Here is a 16,055-nt window from a genome sequence, read left to right as displayed (position 1 = left end):
TAATAAAGAGAGACGACCCCTGCCCACACTGGATTTACAGTCTAGAAGGGGGAAGACAGGCATCAGAACAAGTACACAGGCAGCAATATAAATAAATAGAATTATAGATATATACATATATTCATAAGTGCTGTGGGGCAGGGAGAAGGGGGGAAGAGCAAAGGGTACAAGTTGAGGTGTTACAGAAGGGAGGGAAGGGGGCTTGGTCTGGGAAGACCTCTTGGAGGAGGTGAGCCTTCAGCAGTGTTCTGAAGGGGAGAAGAGTCATTGTTCGGCAGATTTGAGGAGGGAGGGCGTTCCAGGCCAGCGGTAGGACGTGGGCCAGGGGTCGACGGCGGGACGGGCCAGATCGAGGCACAATGAGACGGTTAACACCAGAGGAGCGGAGTGTATGGGAGATGGGGGTATGGATGGGCCAGATAGTGTCTGCTACTTTGGAACTAGTTGGAGAAGTGGAAACATAAACAGTACATCAGAGGAGAAAGGGGGAGTCCCTCTATGCTTGCCTCCTTTATCCGCTGAGGACAGATTGGGCTCAGGGACAGGAAAAGTCTAGGTCAGGCACCGATTTAAATTCATTTAAGTTAATACGGGACTTAATTCATCCCTTAGAAAAACCACAGAGATATCATGTGTACACTTTCACTGCCAAATTTTCAATAATTAAATCCCCTAAGAAAAGCAATGAGCTCATTTACCTTTCGTCTTTTATGATGTCTGTTTCCATTTTCCCCCAAGTGTAGTTTCAGATTTTGAAATTAGTCTGGTCAGAGACCTTCTGGTTTTCATTTCCCATATGATTTGCTCCAGTCCAGTTCCACCAGGCTGATTCTCTTTGCTTCCCAAACTAGCTGTTTTTTCATCATGTAGAAGCTGCTGCTGCTCCTTGCAGGCAAAAAAGGTGCCCGGGCATAACCAGCCCGAAGCAGCTCTTGGCTTTGGAGAAGCAGTGTGAACGAGTGGGAATAGCTCTGGGATGGATAGCAATAGTCTCAGGCTCGATCACTGATCTGGTGTGGAAACTTGGGCAAATGCTCTGGACCTCATTTTTTCCATCTGGAAAATGGAGAAATCCTGGAACTTCCTCTCCCTTTATAGCTGACAGACCACCATTCTCCCCATCTTCTACTAAAATCATATCCCCTTCAGGAAGCCTTCCCTGACTAACCACTTATCATTTTCCCATGCTATATTCTCTCCCTTCTGCAACATCTGGCCTAGCGGATAGAGCCCAGGCCTGGGAGTCAGAGGTCATAGGTTCTAATCCCAGCTTTGCCATTTGTCTGCTGTGTGACCTTGGGCAAGTCACTTAACCTCTCTGTGCCTCTCTTCCCTCATCTTTAAATTGGGGATTAAGAGCGTGAGCCCTATGTGGGACAGGGACTAAGTCCAACCCCATTATTTTGTATCTACCCCAGTGCTTAGAACAGTGCCTGACACACAGTAAGCACTTACCAAATACCGTTATCATTATCATTATTATTATTATTATTATTAATCCCTAAATACTTAGGTAATGACCCCAACCCCACAGCACATTCATTCATTCAGTCATATTTATTGAGCACTTATTGTGTGCAGAGCACTGTACTAAGCACTTGCAATTATACATATCTTTATACTCTGTTGCTTCTTCTGCCTGTAATATATTTTCAAGTCAGTCTCCCCATACTAGACTGTACGTTTAAGAAGGGAAGAGATCATGTCTCCCAAATGCTTAGTTCTCTGCACACAGCAAGCATCCAATAAATACCATTGATTGATTGATTGAACAATATTTGCCTTCTTCCTACCATTCAGGAATTTAACAAAGAGGTATCATCGTCGTTCATCATCGTCACCTAATGTACTCACTTGGTACCTACTGAGTGCAGAACACTAACCTAAGCACCTGGGAACCTACAACCTTCACAGTCCCTGTCCTCAAAAAACTTAACTTCCCTGTGCCTCAGTGACCTCATCTGTAAAATGGGGATTAAGATGTGAGCCCCACTTGGGGCAACCTGATTACCCGGTATCTAACCCAGCACTTAGAACAGTGCTTGGTACATAGTAAGCGCTTAACAAATACCATCATTATTATTATTATCATTACAATCTAATAGGGGAAAGCAGGGCATACACCAAACACAGAGTAGGTAAAAGCAGTCAGAAGCAGCAGCATGACCTAGTGGAAAGAGCCCAGGCCTGGGAGTCAGAGGACCTGAGTTGTAATACCGACTCCACCAGTTGTCTCCTGTTGAGCAGTCACTTAACTTTTTGTGCCTCAGTTCCTTCATCTGCAAAATGGGGATTCAATGCCTATTTTCCCCCTTACTTAGACTGTGAACCCCATGTGGAAGCTGATGATCTTGTATCTTCTCCAGAGCTTAGTACACATAGTAAGCACTTAATAAATACTATTACGATGATGATAATTATTATTAATATGATGATATGGTAATAATGATCATAATTATTAGAGAGAGCAATTAAATGATGTCGATGTTAGATAGATGCACAACAGTAATAATGTCGGTATTTGTTAAGCGCTTACTATGGGCCGAGCACTGTTCTAAGCGCTGAGGGAGATACAGGGGAATCAGGTTGTCCCACATGAGGCTCACAGTCTTAATCTCCATTTTACAGATGAGGTAACTGAGGCACCGAGAAGTTAAGTGACTTGCCCAAAGTCACACAGCTTACAGGTGATGGAGCCGGGATTAGAACCCCTGATCTCTGACTCCTAAGTCTGTGCTATGGTAGATCACACAGTGGCAAGACCAGAGAGTGGGGTTTTAGTCAAAGGGGGCCTCTTGGAAGATGAGACCTACTGGGGGGCTTCCAAGGAGGGGAGGGGTGTAGTTTGGCAGGGCTGAGGAGTGAGGAGATCCAGGCCAGGGGAAAGCCGTGAGTGATGAGTCAAAGAGACAGGCAGGGTGGAGTTAGACATCGCCTATGGAGGAGCAGCGAGTGCAAACTGGGAATGAGCTCATTGTTGTGAGGTCATCGCGATGTATGCTGAATTTAATTTGAGGTATTAGGAGTATGAAGGTCTGAATTCAATGAGTTGTTTAAACGTAAATTAATCGGTGATATTTATTGAGCTCTTACCAGGTGCTGAACGCCGTACAAAGTGCTCTGGACTAAGTAAACAAAACAATCGCAGTTACTTTGTATTTGGTAAAACACTACTTGGCAGAATTGAAATCCTTGGTCTGCCCCGGTGGAGATTGTCTTGGAAAATGTTTGGCAAGAGGCCCAACGTAGCCCAGTTATGCAGATAACGCTCATGTGGCCCGAAACACTTGTCAGAAGCATTGCCAGCTAGATATGAATCAATCAGTGGTGTTTTTTCCGAGCACCTACTGAGTGCAGAGCACTGTACTAAGCTCTTGGGAGAGTACAACAGTGGTAGACATGGTCCCTGCCCCCCATGACCTTACAGTCTAGAATGAGTGCAGGTTCAATTTCCCAGAACCAGTGCTTTTTGTCATCTGCACAGTCTGCTTGCTTTAGCAAGGAATGTCTCCTATATCCGAGCAAAACGTTCATGATTATCCTTCAGTCCTCATCCAGAGAAGCAGCGTGGCTCAGTGGAAAGAGCCCGGGCTTGGGAGTCAGAGGTGATGGGTTCGAATTCCGACTCCGCCCCTTGTCAGCTGTGTGACTGTGGGCAAGTCACTTCACTTCTCCGTGCCTCAGTTCCCTCATCTGTAAAATGGGGATGAAGACTGTGTGCCTCACGTGGGACAACCTCATTCCCCTGTATCTACCCCAGCGCTTAGAACAGTGCTCCGCACGTAGTAAGTGCTAAATCATAATATTGGTATTTGTTAAGCGCTTACTATGTGCAGAGGCACTGTTCTAAGCACTGGGGGAGATACCGGGTAATCAGGTCGTCCCACGTGAGGCTCACAATTAATCCCCATTTTACCGATGAGGTAACTGAGGCACAGAGAAGTGAAGTGACTTGCCCACAGTCACACAGCTTAACAAACACCAACATTATTAGTAAACTATGGTCGCTCTCCTCCCCAGCTTGTCCTGACAGATAGAACGCAGGGGCGGGTATTTCTCATTCATTCCTTCGTTCAATAGTATTTATTGAGCGCTTACTCTGTGCAGAGCACTGTACTAAGCGCTTGGAATGTACAATTCGGCAACAGATAGAGACCATCCGGGCCCAATGACGGGCTCATAGTCTAATCCTAACACGAGCAATCACCAGAACAGCACGGCCATCTTTACCCCACCCCAGGAGGACCTCAAATTTGTAGCAAAAAGGTGGCCTCCAACGGTGTTTAGCCTTAGACAGGCCGAAGGCGGGTTTGTGGTGGTTTAAGTTTTCTGGGTTTCATCTGGCTGCCGGAGCAGTATCTAGAAGGTCCAGCAGAGGGCAGTTGTACACACACTCTCACCAACCCGGCCAACCTTCCCCAAAGTTATAAAATGGCGACAGGTTCTCTCCTTCTGCCCCAATGTCACTCTCTCAATGTCTTTGTAACTCTCTCTCTCTCTGTCTCCCTGTCACTCTGTCTCTTTCAATCTCATTGTCTCTCTTTCAAACCTCTCTCGGTTTCTCTGTGTCTCCCCTTTCACGGTGAGGGTAGAAGGGGTGGGGAAAGGGAATAAGCTCACCAAGGACCTGCACTCGCCCGGCCAATTGGGTTTTGTTTAGTCAGAGGTGTTGGAAAAACACCTGATTAGGAGAGAAGGTCTGGGCAAGTTCCATTTCCTTTCTTGTTCCGAGCCAAGGCCCTCCTGCTAGATTCCAAGAGTTTGGATTCAAAATTCCATCTCTTTTCTAACCCCAGCAGCCTCCTTCTTGAGTTGCTGAAGAAAGTCCAATCTCCTCACTCATTCAGTTCCCCAGGCCTGGAGCTCTCTACCTCCCCAAAAAGACAACACACAATCCTACAAATCCCTCCTAAAATCCCCCCTCCTCCAACAAGCTTTCCCCAATTAATTTCCCAGCACCCGAGTCGGAGCATCCCTTCAGTCAACCCTAGAGCTTATGAATTTATTCATATACCCGCCTGGACACTCATGTTTAGATGTCTACTCAATTATTTATTTCAACCACTCTAACTGTAATTACCTCATCTATAAAATGGGGGTTAAGACTGCGAGTCCCTTGTGGAATATGGATTATGTCCAACCTGCTTATCTTGTAACCATCCCAGTGCTTAGTACAGTGGCTGGCACGTGATAAGTGCTTAACAATACCATAAAAAAATTCTTCATTCTCTGGCTTTGTTCCCAAGCACCTAATACAGATCACTGAAGTAAATGCTTAATAAATACAATTGAATGAAAATGGGTGCTCAATAAATGCAAGTATTTCTACAACAACTTCTAGTGTGTGTTTTCCCCATTGGAGGGACTTGGATGAAAGCAGCTTGGTCCCCAGAGGGGGGATAAAATCCTTAAAAAACAGAAAGAGCCTGGATCAGATGCAAATTCTATGCCAAGGTGCTTACCGGATTGCTTAATTTTGGTTATGAATAAAGGGCCTAGCAGATCCCTGGCAAACCCAGCCCTGAAAGGACTTTTTAAAGTCAACTTTCCTAGAGGATAGGTTTCCTCTGTCCCCTGAGAGCAGCTTAGATAGAAGCAATAACGGCCTGGACCAGATGCGCATTCAATGCCAAAGTGCTTCCCGCATTGCTTAATTTTGGTTGTACACAAAGGACCGAGCAAATCCCGGGCAAACTCAGGCCTGAAAGGACATTTTAAAGACAACTTTCCTAGAGGATAGATTTTCTGTCCCCTGAGACCAGTTTAGTCAGAAGTGATATTTCCCAGCCATCGCTATCATCATCATAATCCTCATCACCAACATCACCCTGAGCACCAGCTCTATGCAAAGCCCTGTATGAGGAATTGAGGGGAATGGCCAAAGATAATAAGATCCAGCATCTTTAATGATGAATAGTTTAAAATGGAGGGGGTGGAGCTCAGAGGGGAACCCTGCCGAGAGGCTTGACTACCCCAGCCTTGAGGAACGGTGTGGTTTAGTGGAAAGAGCAAGGGCCTGGGAGTCAGAGCACCTGGGTTCTAATCCTTGTTCCGCCAATTAGCCCCCGTGTGACCTTAGGCAAGGCACTTAACCTCTCTGGGTCTCATTTCCCTCATCTACAAAATGGGGAAGGGGGACCTGATTATCTTGTATCTACCCCAACACTTAGTACAGTGCTTGACACATAGTAAGTCCTTAACGAGTGCCACAATCCTTGTTATGCCACAATCCTTGTTATTATTATCATTATTCTTCAACACAGTAATGACAGAGACCTTTCAAGATGAGACCAGAATGTTACCCGAGTGTTGAGTTTCCAGAACTCAAAGCAGTTCCAGAACTGGGGTTTTCTCTAAAAATATCCACAAGCCCCCTCCCCGCCTCTATTCAGCGAGGGAGTCAGTGGCTTTCAGCTGGTCCATATGGACACCGGAAATATCATGTTGATTGGATGGGCACGGAAGGGGACGTGGACCTGAGAGTCATAAGGTCATGGGTTGTAATCCCAGCTCCGTAACTTGTCTGCTGTGTCACCTTGGGCAAGTCAGTTCACTTCTCTGGACCTCAGTTACCTCATATGTAAAATGGGGATTGAGGCTGTGAGCTCCATGTGGGACAGGGACCATGCCCCACCCAATTTGCTTATATCCATCCCAGGGCTTAGTACAGTGCCTGGCACAAAGTAAGTGATTAAACAATACCATAATTATTATTATTATTATCCCCTCTGGAACACAGGCTTTGCTTGGTACCCACAGAGCCTGTTAGTATTTAGGTGAGGCTGAAGGGGACAGAGAGGATTGAGGCTTGGAAGAGGTCTTAGCCAGTTTTCAATTCAAATATAAACTGATGGGAGTTTAGGTGCAGGAAAGGGCAGGGATTGAGGAGGATTTTGATAGAATTTCCTTACAGCAAGAATGGTGAATGTGAGGTTCACAGAACTAAAAGCAGCAGCAAGATAAAGGGCTTTGAGAAAGAGCTGGATGAGGCTTGGAGAAGATTCATGTAGGAACCTTGGTCTCAGAAGCCAGAGGGAAGGACAACTGAAGTGGTGATATTATTCAGAGAATATCTACAGGCTTCAAAAAGGTTTTAAATGCCCAAACCACCTGACCAAGGACCTGGAAAATATCTGTTCAAAAACACCTTACAAAAATCTGACTGGGATAAAGCGGAGAACATTACAAATATAGATCAGAGGAACCGAGAGACCTAGGGAGCACAGGCCTAGGAGTCAGAGGACCTGGGTTCTAATCCCGGCTCTGCCACTTGAATGCTGGTGATCTTGGGCAAATCACTTAACTTTTCTGTGCCTCAGTTTTCTCCTCTCTAAAACAGGGAATAAGACCATGAGCCCCATACAGTTCATGGACTATGTCCAACCTAGTTATTGTGTATTTACCCCAGTGCTTAGTACAGTGCCTGGCACAAAGTACGCGCTTAACAAATACCATTAGAAAAAAATCAAGGGAGTGAAATCACTAAATCAGTGGTACTTATTGAGCACTTGCCATGTGCAGGACACTGTCCTAAGCACTTGGGAGAGTACCTTACATGAGAGTCGAGAGACTGATTCCTGCCCTCAAAGAGTTTACAATCTAGTGGAAAGCTACATTTCCATCAGGGCATGGATCTAATCTAGCCTCTTTGGGTTTTAGGTTTGGTCCTATTTGACCCTTTTGGGAACTCTGTACAGGTCCCTGTACTTTGGGATCTATGGGAGGGCAGGGGGGAGAGAGAAGGGTCCTGACACTGTGGGGTGAGGGCCCAAGAATTTTGCTTTAATTTCAGGTGTTTGGGGGATTGAATAATAACTCCTCTCTAAACCACTTCCTTTCCTCCCACTTTCACCTCCCTCTCCCCTCTTCCTCCTCCTCCAGATGCTTACACAAAGACTGAAGTGATCTATTCCTGGACCCTTGGAAAGAACAAATCCGTAGAAGTGGCCCAGGATGGCTCTCGCCTGAACCAGTATGACCTTTTGGGCCATGTGGTGGGGACTGAGATCATCAGATCTAGTACAGGTACTGGGAATGTTGGCTCGCTCCATGACAGGACAGGGCAGGCCTGGGGAGTAGCTGCATCTGAGCTCCAGATCTTCTTATTCAGCAGTCAGGATGCAGGCAAAGGAAGTGGGTTCACTTGTTGGGTTTCTTTAATATCCATTTCATAGTTTAGGAAACAACAAAAGATCTTCAAATATTGGTGTGTCCAACAATCCCAATAAGAAATAGATTGATACACCTCCCCTCGATTTTGAGCAGCTCAAATTTCCTCACTTCTCTTCTAGCCCCTATACCCACGGGTATTGATAGGATCAATGTTCAACTCCCATCTCCCATCCCTAGATTCTTCCACATCCTGGTGTGGGGCCTCCGAAACTGAATTGGTCTGTCCAAGCTCTGACCTGGCTAGCTCAGAAGCTCAAAATTATTTCTTCTGGTGCTGGAATATTAGCTAGAAAAAGGGTCTTGGCCCTCATCTCCCCCTTCCTGGGATTCAAGGTCCTCTTAGGTAGCTGCCTTTTCTCTACTTGCTTTAAAAATATAACAGGTCAATCTGTAATGTTTGCAAAACACATTTCAACTAGCATTCACTACAATTATGTAAGTGTCTCAAACAAATGGTTTTTTTTCTGATTAATGACAAATATTTATCAGCTCCCTCCATCTGCTCTACTTACATCTTCCCGGTTCTTCAGGTATGGAATGAATGCTGCTATTGACTATTTACTTCTTGTTTCCTCCCCCTCTTTCCGTCTGTGTACTCTGGCTTGTCCCTCCTCCTTTAAGATTGATTCCTCTTTAGTGTGCTTGATGTGAATAGTATCTCTCTTTAACTACTTGTACTATCGCCATCCTTCTCCTTGGAGGAAACACGGGGGAGGCCAGGAACTATGCTAATACCACATCCATTTCTGCTTATAAATTTTAGAAAGAAAAAGGCAAAAAACACAACTGAAATGGTAAGACACTGGGGAAAACTGATTTCCCTTAAAAATAAAATGGTGCCACCTCCTCTATTGGCTTTATGGGAATTCCAAGAGTTGAGTTGAGAAGATAAAGGAGAAGGGGAAAGAGAGAGAATTATCATCATTGTCTTCTAGCTGGTAAACTCTAAGCCAACATATTTAATTGGCTGGCTTCTCCAGTCTCCAGTTCCTTTGAAAAAAAACCAAAAAACGGTTTGGAGAAACAGAATCCAGCTGGGAGTCCATCAGTAACTCTACATTTCCATATGACCCAGACCTTCAATCAATCATTTAATCCATCAGTGATATTCCCGAACACTTACTGAATTTCAAATCAACATTCTTCTCTCAGGAGGTTCAAGAATCATTTTGGGGGGGTTGGGGGTACAGGAAACAGGGCACAGTAACTCACTTCACTGTTTCCTTCTGAATCTGGCATCACTTCAAGACCTAAAACTGAGTATCCAACCTCAAAATCTGCCTTCACACTCTCCTCCACCCCCTCTGGCATATGGCCGGGGATTAATTTAATGGGACGGAGAAAAGAGTATTTCATGCAAAACCAACACCAGGGGATGGAGTCCAAGGGAGTATGGGAATATCTTTTCATCATCCCTCCACCCTGAGGTTGAGGATGGGAGGAGGTGGGTGGCTCTATGGGCAGTGTTCTCTCTGACATTATAGTGATTGCCTTGCTGCTATCTGCTCAAATTTGCTGTTTCTCTAGGGGAATATGTCGTCATGACGACCTACTTCCACCTCAAGAGGAAGATTGGATACTTTGTAATCCAGACATACCTACCCTGCATCATGACTGTCATCCTATCCCAGGTTTCCTTCTGGCTCAACCGGGAATCTGTCCCTGCCCGCACAGTCTTTGGTGAGTGCCGACAATAATATGTCAGGGTGTGGGGCTGTGGGGGAGACGGACGAGTATTCAGGACAAGTAGAGATTGGAAGGATTTTGCACCACAAAATTAATGGAACCATCTTCCCCAGGAATTACACCTCACACTCTCCCAAGGACACTGATGGAGGCAGTCTCACCACTAGCAGCATCAGTCAGTCAGTAGTATTTATTGAGCATTATTATTACTTGGGAGAGTAATAATAATAATAATGATGATGATGATGGTATTGTTAAGCGCTTACTATGTGCCAAGCACTGTTCTAAGTGCTGGGGGAGATCGATTCAAGGTAATCAGGTTGTCCCATGTAGGGCTCACAGGCTTAATCTCCATTTTACAGATGAGGTAACTGAGGCACAGAGAAGTTAAGTGACTTACCCAAAGTCACACAGCTGATAAGTGGCGGAGCCAAGATTAGAACATGACCGCTGACTTCCAAGCCTGTGCTCTTTCCATTAAGCCACGCTGCTTCAGTTAATAAACAAGATCCCTGACCTCAAGGAGCTTAGAGTCTAATAGGAGAGAGACAATAATGCCAATTTCAAGTAGGGGGAGGCAACAGAGTTTAAAAATAAGTAAGTGTTATTGGGAGGGGCGCTGGGGATAGCGCATTTAAACACATGGGGCTCACAATCTTAATCCCCACTTTATAGATGAGGTAACTGAGGCACAGAGAAGGTAAGTGACTTGCCCAAGGTCACGTGGCAGAGAAGGGCTAAGGACCCAGGTCCTTTTGACTCACAGGCCTGAGCTCTGTTTACTAGGCCATGCTGCTTCTCTGCTTCAAAGCTGAAAGCAAAGAGGAGGCCCCCGTAGGATGGGAATGGCAGCAAAGGAGACCAAGTCCAGCTATAGGGAATGTGAAAGATGAGGGGCTGCTGAGTTTCTGGAGAGAAGAGAGTATGAGCACCTGCTGAGTTCCTGGGGAGAAGCGGGTGTGAGCACTAAACTTGCAGAAATAGGGTTCTTGTTCAGGGTACCCAAACTGTCAGAGCTGCTGCTGCTTCTCTTTCTGCTTGCTCCAGAGCTGGTTACTCCACAGAGATTTTTCTTCTGGAAAATCAGTAAAACCACTTAAAAACATGACACTTTCACATCAGCTCTCAACCCTTACCTGGCCACACCCTGATGGCTTTCTCCCCAGAGAAGTCTGTTCCAGGAGTTACCATCAGCTACGAGGGAGATTCGTAGGTGCACCAGGAAAAGGAGGAATTGATTTTTGACTTTCATTGAAAACCCATTTATTTGGGGAAACTTTAATCTTGATGTGCCTCCAGCTTCGGAGTAAGTCGTAAGCCTTTAATAGGTAACGGCCAGGACTGGATCAAGATCCTCAGCCATCAGGGTCTGAGTCAGAAAGTAATCCAGTCTTCTCTCTGGATCGTACATGTTTCTTTACTTCCCAGAAAATGCTTTCCTCCCTGATGGGGGCAGGGTGAGCCCTAACTTGGGAAAAATAGTCTCAAGAGTGGGAGGGAGGAGTGAAGGGGAGATGGCTGTTGTGGTGTCATTCAAGTTGATGGATGGGTTGCACTGTGGGACTAGGGCAGTCCAGTTCTGTGCACTTAGGGAAGCAGTGTGGCTTAGAAGTAAGAGCACGGACCTGGGAGTCAGAGGACCTGGGTTCCAATCCAGCTCTCAACTCTTTCCGCTCTGTGACCTTGAACAAGTTACTTAATTTTTCTGTGCCGTAGTTCCCTCATTTTTATAAAGGAGATTCAATGCCTGTCTCCCTCCTGTGAGCCCCATGTGGGACCTGATTCTCCTGTATCTACCCCAGTGCTTAGTGCACTGCTTGGCACATAGTAAGCACTTAACAAATGCCACAGTTATCACTATTACTGCATGGTGCCTTCTACCCAAGAACCTCAAAGCACTTCTGTCCAAACCTCCAGACCTTCTAACTGCCAGAATTACTTCCTGGGAGTAGGGGATGCCACAGAGAAACTTCAATCAATGAATACTGGGGAGTACTCTCTGTCTGACAGTAGCTCCAGAACATTTCATTCCCACTCAGAGCCTAATTTCTAGAGGGGCAGGGCCTGATGATCATTTCATTTGTCTTCAAATGACCCTAAAAAAATAGAGTTGACAGTCATAGAACAAGGGTGGTTTTATGGAAACGATAGATAAGAAGTTAAAGAGGGAAAAATGAGGAAGAAGAAAAGTGGCAAAGAGCTTGTTCCCCATGATGTCACTGATGTCAGGATGCCATTAATGTCCAGGGATTGGACATTTAATCCTTTATTGGGTCACTTGGCTTTTCTAATACCAACCTACTCACTGTACCTTACCTCAGCTGTCTCTCTGTCAACCTCTTGCTCACACCTTCCTTCCTGCCTGGAATGCCCTCCCTTTCCACATCTGGCAGACCACTACTCTCCCCATCTTCAAAGCCCTTCTGAAGTCACATCACCTCCAGGAAACCTTTCCTGATTAATCTCTCATCTTTCCACCCTATTTTTTCATCCCTACTCTATCGCCTGTGCATTTGTCTGTACCCACTAAACATTAAAGTGGCCACCCTACTCCCTCCCCTCACAGCACTTTTGTATATAACTTTAATACTCGATTGCTTCCCCTGCCCGCAATTTATTTTAAGATCTCTCTTCCCTTCTGGATTCTATCTCAAGGCCAGGGATCAGGTATTTTATCTCTATTGTACTCTTCATACACTTAAGCCAGTGTTCCGCACACAGCAGGCTCTCAGTAAATACCACTGATTGGATGATTAGGTCACAGTTTAAAAATTGCACTTTATTGAATATATCATTAGCGATTGCCTTTGTTCCGCATTGGCGATATTTGTATATTCATTTATTCAGGCAGTGGCATTTATCGAGCTCCCACTGTGGGCAAAGAACTGTATAGTCTCTGAAGGGGGTGCTATGCCTTGGATTGGGTAAATTTCCAGCACTCACGAGTGGTCTTCCAAAGACGCACTGATATGGAGGCAATTAGACATGCTGCTCAAAGTTGAATTCAGGACATAGATCCCAAGCAGCTCGCTCCATCCTACCTCACCTCACTGACCTCCTACCATAAAGCCAGCCCACACACTCCACTTTTCTAGTGCCAGCTTACTCACTGAGCCTCATTCTTGTCTATCTTACCGCCGCCCTCTTTCCCACCCTGCCCCCTAGCCTGGAACTCTCAGCGTGGCTCAGTGGAAAGAGCCTGGGCTTGGAAGTCAGAGGTCATGGGTTTGAATCCCAACTCTGCCACTTGTCAGCTGGGTGACTGTGGGCAAGTGACTTCACTTCTCTGGACCTCAGTGACCTCATGTGTAAAATGGGAATGAAGACTGTGAGCCTCACGGGGGGACAACCTGATGACCCTGTATCTATTCCAGCGCTTAGAACAGTGCTTGGCACATAGTAAGCGCTCAACAAATACCAAACAAAAAAACTCTCTCCCCCACCATATATGCCAGACCACCTTTCTCCCAACGTTCAAAGCATTACTGAGGTCACATCTACTCCAAGAGGCCTTCCCCGATTAAGCCCTCTTTTCCCTGCCTCATTCTCCATTCTGGGTCATCTATGCACTTCGATCTGTGACTTTTGGACATTTGATATTTGTCTCACCCCCAGTCCCACAGCACTTATGTGCATATCTTTAAATTATATATTATAAATTACTTATTCTTATTTAATGTCTTTCTCCCTCTCTAGACCATAAGCTTGCTCTGGGCAGGGAGTGTGCCTGCTAATTCTGTTGTATTGTGCTCTCCTAAGTGCTTAGTATAGTGCTTTGCACATAGTAAGAGCTCAGTAAATACAGTTGATTGATTGATTAAAATGTCCTTCATCCAAAGAGCATTACACCTGGAAAAATTTGAGATGGCAGGAGGGTGTCTGAACATTTCGGCCCCTTATCATAGCTCACTGAGCTACAAATGCACTTACTGTGTTAATTAGTCCTAAGCAATATTATTAATTTATTGGGCTGATTCAAGGCATGGCTCATAAATTGTCTCTGCTAATCAGCTCCCTTGATTACTCCCTGCTCAATTTGTCATTGCACAATGGAGCACCTTGGATTGTTAACCCATGGTGAGATTCCCTCCACAAGTACTTCAGTCAATCGATCAGTCATATTAACTGAGTGCTGATTGTAGTCAGAGCACTGTACTAAGCACTTGGGAGAGTAAAATAGAGTCGGTAGACAGGTTCCGTGCCCACCAGGAGCTTACAGTCTGCAGGCGTAAGTAAGCGCTCAGTAATTATCAATGATCGATCAATTGATGTGGCGAGCTTGGAGGGGGCAGTTGTGTTCAACAGATGGTTTGCCAGAGCCACAGGCCCTGGAGGGGTTGTAGTTCATTCATTCAATTGTATTTATTGAGTGCTTACTATGTGCAGAGCACTGTACTAAGCACTTGGAATGTACAATTTGTCAACAGATAGAGACAATCCCTGCCCACTAATGTGCTCCCAGTCTAAATGTCCGTAGTGGTCATAGTCTGTGCATACATTTGTGCCAGAAGAGATAGGTCTGCTGTCCTTGGGCCAGTCACTTAACCTCTCTATGCCTCAGTTAACTTATCTGTAAAATGGGGGTAAGAGTTTGAGTCTTATGTGGGACAGGGGCTGTTTCCAACCTGAATATCTACCCCATTCCAGAAAGTAGTTCTTGACACATAATGCTTAACAAGTGTCATTAAACAAAAAATACCTGTTCTCCCTCCTAATTAGACTGCACACCCCATGTAGGACATGATTCTCTTGTAGCTACTCCTATGCTTAGTACAGTGCTTAACACATAATAAACACATAACAAATGCCACAGTTATTATTATTGGTCCCTTATTGGTGCCTATCTATTTCCCTTACAGTTTAGCCCTTCACCTTAGACTGGGGACTCCACCTCATCCTCCTTCTCCTCCCTCCTTCCCACCCCACTGCACATCCTGGCTTTTCCTCATGCATGACCCAGTCCCTGAAGACTCACACTTCATCACCTCCGCCATCAAAGGTGGAGACTCCGCCTTTGACTCCGGGGACGCCCGGACTCCGCCGGGACACCGTCACAAGTCCCCTTTCCCTCTTGCCACAGCGATGTTCCCACCCAAGAACCAGAAATGTTGGCTTAATAAGGGTTTGAATACATTTACAGACAAGAGACTCATAATGTAGAAGGAAAGGTAGGGATATCAATCCATCAGTGGTATTTATTGAGCACGTACTGTGTGTGCAGAGTACACCGCACTGCACTGTACCGTGCTCTTGAAGGGACAGAGCACGGCCCTGGGCGTCAGAAGGACCCGGGTTCTAGTTCCATCTCCCCCACTTGTCTGCTGTGAGACCTTGGTCAAGTCACTTCACTTCTCTGTGCTTCATTTATCTCTCATCTGTAAAATGGGGATTAAGACTGTGAACTCCATGTGGGAAAGGAACTGTGTCCCACCCGATTTTCTTGTATCCACCCCAGTGTTTAGTACAGTGTCTGGCAAGTAGAAAGTACTTAACAAATACCAAAATTATTATATGGAGGGAGAAAGTTAGGGAGCTGAAAAGTGAGGGATAAATTAATACAAGGATGAGAGACCATGTTGGCTTATTAGAAGGAAAAGTTAGGGATGTTAGTTGACGTTGTCTCCAGCCACACTGATAGATGTAATGAGGGCAATTATCACATAATTTTTCAAAGCATTCTCTGGTCCCTGGAGGAAACAGAATATTGGTATGATTCAGCAATGGCATTGACTATATTCTTGTGACATGCTCAAGTGTGTGTGTGTGTGTGTGTGTGTGTGTGTAAGAGAGAGAGACAGAGACAGAGACAAAAAGTACTGAGGAAAGGGAAGACTCAATGAGAAAGAAGGAAAACCTGAAGGATATGGCAAAATTTGACATCCAACCCTTAGTGTGGCACCATTAAGGAGCAAATTCTTAGGAACCCAAATTCTGGGTTCAGAAACCCCTTTATTTCAAATCATCTCCCAAGAAGATCCTCAGCCCTGCTCCCTCTGAGGGATAAACACTCTTTTTAAGACCAAATAGAGGCAGAGAGGCCTCAGCGCCTTGGCACTACTGGCCCAAATCATCCCTCCTAACTTCCGCCTGTGTAACTCCTCTGGGTCTCCCAAGATGAATCAGTCCGAGGGAGGCCCACTTTACAGTAGACAGATGGATAGACAAGTTCTTCTCCCTTCATCTCCTTCCTTCCTCCA

General features: G+C 45.5%; 1 protein-coding gene across 2 annotated transcripts in view; it reads left to right on the top strand.

The window, feature by feature from the left end:
• The window catches only part of GABRA3 (gamma-aminobutyric acid type A receptor subunit alpha3), a 150,594-nt gene that overhangs the window by 120,622 nt on the left and 13,917 nt on the right, over positions 1 to 16,055 (top strand). For both annotated transcript variants that reach the window (XM_001514179.4, XM_039912433.1), the window contains 2 exons: positions 7,882 to 8,025; positions 9,700 to 9,852. In XM_001514179.4, coding sequence (XP_001514229.2) covers positions 7,882 to 8,025; positions 9,700 to 9,852 — 297 coding nt within the window. The remainder of the gene's footprint in view (positions 1 to 7,881; positions 8,026 to 9,699; positions 9,853 to 16,055) is intronic.

The sequence above is a fragment of the Ornithorhynchus anatinus genome, chromosome 6 (genome assembly GCF_004115215.2).
Source record: "Ornithorhynchus anatinus isolate Pmale09 chromosome 6, mOrnAna1.pri.v4, whole genome shotgun sequence".
NCBI classification, from domain to species: domain Eukaryota; kingdom Metazoa; phylum Chordata; class Mammalia; order Monotremata; family Ornithorhynchidae; genus Ornithorhynchus; species Ornithorhynchus anatinus.
The sequence above is the reverse complement of the archived record's forward strand: the minus strand, read 5'-3'. Positions and strand labels throughout refer to the sequence as shown.